General features: G+C 34.9%; 2 protein-coding genes across 3 annotated transcripts; both read right to left on the minus strand.

Annotated features, from left to right (window-relative positions):
• Positions 1–19: 19 nt before the first annotated feature.
• Positions 20–862, minus strand: LOC109589309 (uncharacterized; the record flags this gene model as incomplete). The annotated part of the gene is made up of 4 exons (XM_020005412.1): positions 810–862; positions 476–754; positions 107–385; positions 20–54 (listed from the first exon to the last, which is right to left on the minus strand). Coding segments are annotated over exons 1-4 (630 nt in total), but the record flags the coding sequence as incomplete, so codon positions are not given.
• Positions 863–1,642: 780 nt separating this feature from the next.
• Positions 1,643–5,105, minus strand: LOC109589310 (uncharacterized). 2 transcript variants are annotated; one of them, XM_020005414.1, is made up of 6 exons: positions 4,992–5,105; positions 4,178–4,699; positions 3,951–4,129; positions 3,700–3,888; positions 3,506–3,650; positions 1,643–2,909 (listed from the first exon to the last, which is right to left on the minus strand). In XM_020005414.1, the coding sequence occupies exons 1-6, from the start codon at positions 5,044–5,046 to the stop codon at positions 1,723–1,725; spliced, it is 2,277 nt and encodes a 758-aa protein (XP_019860973.1). In that variant the 5' UTR covers positions 5,047–5,105; the 3' UTR covers positions 1,643–1,722. The 2 variants fall into 2 exon arrangements, with proteins under 2 accessions (XP_019860973.1, XP_019860972.1); XM_020005413.1 differs by having other exon boundaries at positions 1,643–2,924.
• Positions 5,106–5,501: the final 396 nt, after the last annotated feature.

A 5,501-nucleotide genomic window follows, 5' to 3' on the forward strand; every position in this document is an offset into this window, starting at 1 on the left:
CAACAGATGAATCTAGTACTCTTGAATCAATAATAGTATCAGAAAATGTAATATCTAAATAGAAATTATTATTAAACTGCAATGTGAATTCACACTATCATCATACCACAATCTTTTAGTATGTCTTGTCCTATAGTCTTTGCTTCATCTGATTTCAGTAAGATGTTTCCTAATGCTCTCAATTTGTTATGATCTTCAGTTATTGAAGTCTGTATTTCTCTCAGTGCGTCTCCTAATAGGAAACCCCCAACACTCTCCACTCCAGTCCTGGTCTCATTTGATATCAGTCTCTCTGTACATAACAGATCAACTGGCTCCTCACTGATGGACACTGCAGACAGTCTAACACTGTAACGCTGGAATACCCCACTAGCTGGATCAGATACTGTATCAATGAGGAAAGTAATAATTAAACTAATGTGGCGTATTATGTTGTAGAATGCTCATACAAAATTGAGGGAAGTTTAATACTTACATTTACTGATCATTTCTGCTGATGATACTTCTCCAATTCTACATAGTCCATCAGCCAGTGTGATCCAAGACAATGGTCCAGTTACATTATCTGCTCTAGAGAGCCATTTCTCTAGACACTCCATCAAGCAACGACTAGCCCCAGCTCTTCCATAGTCCGTCTCAATAGTTTTCAGTGTCTGTAGACTTAGACCTAAACTCAGACCAAGTTCAAGCCATTTAGCATTGGAGAAGCCACTGATACGAAGCTCTTCATTAATCTCAGCGAGTCTTTCCTTCTCTATAAGCAGTCAGTTAATGAATAACAGAATAAGCTAAACTATGAATACACTAACCTAACAAAACTAATGGTTGCCTTCTTCTTTGAGTCATTTTTGCAAAAACTTTCAGCCACACCCTTCACCACGAAAGTATATTAAATATTCTATTTTAACTCCTCCACCCAAACAATATGGCAGGAAAAAGAACTCCAGAAATTATAATTTTTGATAACGAGAAAGAAGAAAAGAGAGAAGCTAAAGGAAAGAGTAGATTATCTAGACTTAGAGGAAGAGGAGCTATTAAAGAAAAGGTAGAAATTTTATGTATTACTATGGCTTCATGTATATGTGTTCTGTTCATTAGTACTAATACGGTTATCATACGAAACATGTGCTTTAATTAGAATGATGTTGAAATGGAGATGCACTCACTAAGCATGCAGAAACAAAGACTAAGAGTTAATTCTCCCAGGATTTCCACTTTATTGATTGATGAACCTTTTGATTAGTAAATCCTATTGAATCATTATTATCATCATTATGATAGTTCATGGTCTTTCTTCTTCATCTTTATTTTTCTTTCTCAATTAAGACTTAAAATTCTAAAGCTATCATTATAAGTGTAAGTGTTTGGGCTGCATTCTGGAAAATGTTCACTGACTCAGAGCTAGTGATCGCAATTGTTATACCACCAGGAATACTCTGTATTGTATGAGATAAGGACCACGAGAAGTATCTGATGTCTCTTGTCTAGCCAGAGTTTTGTTATACTCGTATTATATAATAGGAAGTGGGACCACCCAGATTATGGCATAGATAATAGAGACTATGTAATGTAGTCTCTATTACGTAATATAGTCTCTATTATTGATCTATATGATTATGGCCACACCCTTCATGCTAAAAAATTAAATTTAAAAGCTAAAAGTATAAAACCAAAAACTAAATAAAATGCAGCAGTAATGATTATCAAAATACACACAATAAATCAAATCTTCATCCTTTTCAATGACTCTATTCCTTGAGCCATAGTAGGACGAGCTCTAGGATTAGCATTAAGTCCTCTTTGTATGAGGGACTTCATATCAGACCAGGAGACACTACCAGATTGTACTTCTCTCTCTGCTGTTGTCATTTCTGGTAGAGAACACAAAGTCATTTCCATAAGGAGAACAGAGTAACTGTAGACATCCATTGCTGGACTGTGTTGATCAGGAATAGGAGCTTCTGGTGCAGCATATGCTGGATTGCCTGGCATATAACTAGATCTAGCACCAATATTATCAGTTTGCACTATTTTAGCTGTACCATAATCTGAAATTTTAGCTTCAAAACCAGCAGGTCCAGTGCAAGGCTTTAATAATACATTAGGACTGCTCACATCTCTGTGAATAATAGGCTGAGGCTTAAACAGATGAAGGTAGTTGAGGCCTAAAGCTACATCTTGAGCAATACTCAGAATCTGTTGATTGGTTAATCGGTTTCTGCGAAGCTCATGATTAAGACTAGTGCTCATCAGCTCGGTTAAGATGAGAGGATTACCCACTTTAGTTGCACCAATAAACTGGACCAGGTTAGGATGACGTACTCGTGATGCTATGCTCATTTCTCTGGAGAAGAGACCTCGATTATAATCTGAGATGATGATAGTATGAAGTGACTTGACAGCTACTCTTAAACCTCTAAAGATACCAACTGTAACGAAACCATAAGCTCCCTTTCCTAACTTTTCCTTAGTCAAAGCAACCTCATCTTTACTAATAACCCAGTGATCATTATGCTGGTACATACGGACTGTGTCTTGAGACTGACATAATTCTCTATCCTTCTCTTGCAGCATTCTATCCTTCTCTTGCAGCATTCTATCTTTCTCTTGCAGCTGATAACAATATCTTCGTATTTCTTGATCTTTCTCAGCTTCTTCTCTTTCTTTTTGCTCTATTACCTGACGATAAAACTGTGCTTGTCTCTCCTTTTCCTCAAGAGCATTAATAGCAGACTTAAGGGTTTGCTCAATATCAGATGTATCTCCTTTTCTTGCTTCCTGGTACTCCTCCAACCATATTCTTCTGCCTAACTGTAGTTGGTCCTGATACTTCATTTTGTATTCATTATTATTGACACCATTGATGCATAATGTATCACCTGCTATCCACTCTCCTTTCCTGTTAATAACTATATATTTGATGTCTAAAATAAAAATATTAGTTAAGAAAAAATGTAACTATAATTGACAAAAGGTACCATTTGGCAGATTATTATTTATCATTATAATGAAAAAAATATCAATTTGTATGTGAGAAGCATTTGTTGCAAAAAATACCTTTATAGCTTTTTGCAAAAATTTCATTATCAAATTAAAGGAGCACAGGAGGTTGGATTTTTTTGCTGTACGCCATAAGGTACCTTTTATAAATTACAGTCACAAATAATTAAAATTGGGCTATTATATATTTGCTCCATAAAACTAAAAAACATACTATTAAGAGTATCAACAATAAGGGTATGATTTCTTAAAATGCTACTGAAAAGATCTAGATCTATCCACAAACAAAATTGTATTTTTTTAAATTTTAAAAGTGGCTCTAAAATTTGACCAAATGCTAACTTTCATCCAAAATGGCTTCACAAAAATTCTCCATTTTGTGTATTTTTTAAACAGATGTCAGTTATAATAATTATCAGTTTCTGTCCTTAGGATTGGGAGAAATCTCTTCTTATAGTCCCAGTAGTTGCAACAAACTAAAAAAGTTGTGTAACTTGATACTCACCTAATTCGGTTAACATAACAATGTTAGCAATTGTTTTCTTATCAAAATATCCTCCAACAGTTATTATCCAGACACAATGAGGACTCATAATGAACACTGAGAGAGAATGATTCTTTCTCTTACTAACAGAGTGAGGCACAGCTAACTGTTAATAAAAATAAATTAATAATTTACATGTATCCCACTGTACATACCTTTATCCAGGAATGTTCAGTCATGTTAAAGATCCAACAATCATCTAATGTATCTTTATTCTTATCCAACCCACCACTTATCACTAGCATAGGACAGTCTGATCCAGTTATAATAATAGCACCTGCATGATGGCATCTACCCACAGGCCATTGGTCAACTGCTTCAGGTTTTTTTATACACTGCCAGAACTAGTAAATAAAAAAACCGTATGTGTATATATATTTAGAGTCAAAAATAGTAACAGACTCACCACAGTGCTGATTGATATCTCTAATATATAAATGTTGTTAGCATAAGTATTCTTATCATCATCATCATCAGTCTCTACTCCACCAAAAAGAACAGCTCTAGTGTTGTTGAACTTTTCAATGATAAAGGCATTAGCAGGTGGTATACACTGACCAATGATTGAAGGATTATTCCATTTTCCTAAATTAGTATTAAAACAAGGACTAAGCATAAAAAATTAAATCTTACTTGATGATAGTTTATATATTGAGTGCTCATTAGTACGCCATCTTCCACTAGGAAACTTAATATATTTATAATGAGGTAGTTGTACAGCTGGTTTAGATCCTCCTCCTCCTATCATTAGTAAGTGGTGTACTTTATCATGTTTAAATGATATCATTCCACCATAACCTCTCCTCATAACTGGCCTAGTTGCATGAGTCGGCTCAATTTCTCTCCATTGAAGACTAATGGTATCCAGTTGTGTAATACTGTTGTAAAAGCAGTCGTTGTGATGACCTCCGAAATAATACAGATGGTCATTTATTGCAGTACAGCAGTATCCCATGACTCCTAATGGAGGAGTACCAGTAGTAGCTCTAGTGATCCATTGACCAGTTGAATAAGTAAAGTGCTCTATATTACTAGTGATCCTTCTCTTCTCTTCACTATCATGTACTTTAGGTAAATCATCCTGATTACCAGCCCACACATACAGTGAATCGCCTACTGACACAGTGCAGTGAGAGGCTCTTTTATTCAGATGATCTAGTATAAATGCATAAGACAATAAACAATTACACATAAATAGATACCGTAAAAGTGGAATATTTGAAGTGACTTTAATTTTAAAGAGGAAAGTAAAATAAAAACCAGTTATTGTTTTGTATTTACAGTACCTCATGTAAAATTAAAAACACGTAAAAATATTAATTAAAATCAGTAATAAAGGCAGTAAAATGTTCCACTTTTACCGTAGATAGATCTATGATCTAGATGTACTTTAGACAATGGAAGTACATGACAGATCTACATTGAAACATTAGACTAGATGACTTACTTAAAGATGCCATGGTAGTCTCGACAGAGCCTAGCTGCCCAGGCCCTTTGGCCATAGCCGATGAGCGGCCGACCCTAGCAGCAATCTAAAAGCAGAATCGATGAGAACAGTGAGATATAGAGATAAGGTAAGTGAGTCACGAGTGATGGTCAGTTAATGAATAAGCTAAACTTATGAATACAATAAAATAACAAAACTAATGAATTATATAATAGTAATGATTGAGTACTCCTCCAGACCTCCACCTTCACCAGAACTATTTTTTTAGTCGACCTCCAGTCCTCCACCCAAACAATATATATGGTGAGGAAGAAACACCAGAAATTATAATTTCTCTGATAAAGTAAAAGAAGAGAGAAAATAAAAGTAGATTATCAAAACTTAGAGGAAGAGGAGCTACCGTATAGCGAGAATTTTCGTGGCCCAAATTTTTTGCGGATCCGCCTTAAAAATCAATTTCGTGACTTCAATTTTGTGGTTTTCTACTTTTTGGCCATCTTGAATTGTATT

This window comes from Amphimedon queenslandica, unplaced genomic scaffold (assembly GCF_000090795.2).
Source record: "Amphimedon queenslandica unplaced genomic scaffold, v1.1 AMPQUscaffold_11444, whole genome shotgun sequence".
Lineage (NCBI taxonomy): Eukaryota > Metazoa > Porifera > Demospongiae > Haplosclerida > Niphatidae > Amphimedon > Amphimedon queenslandica.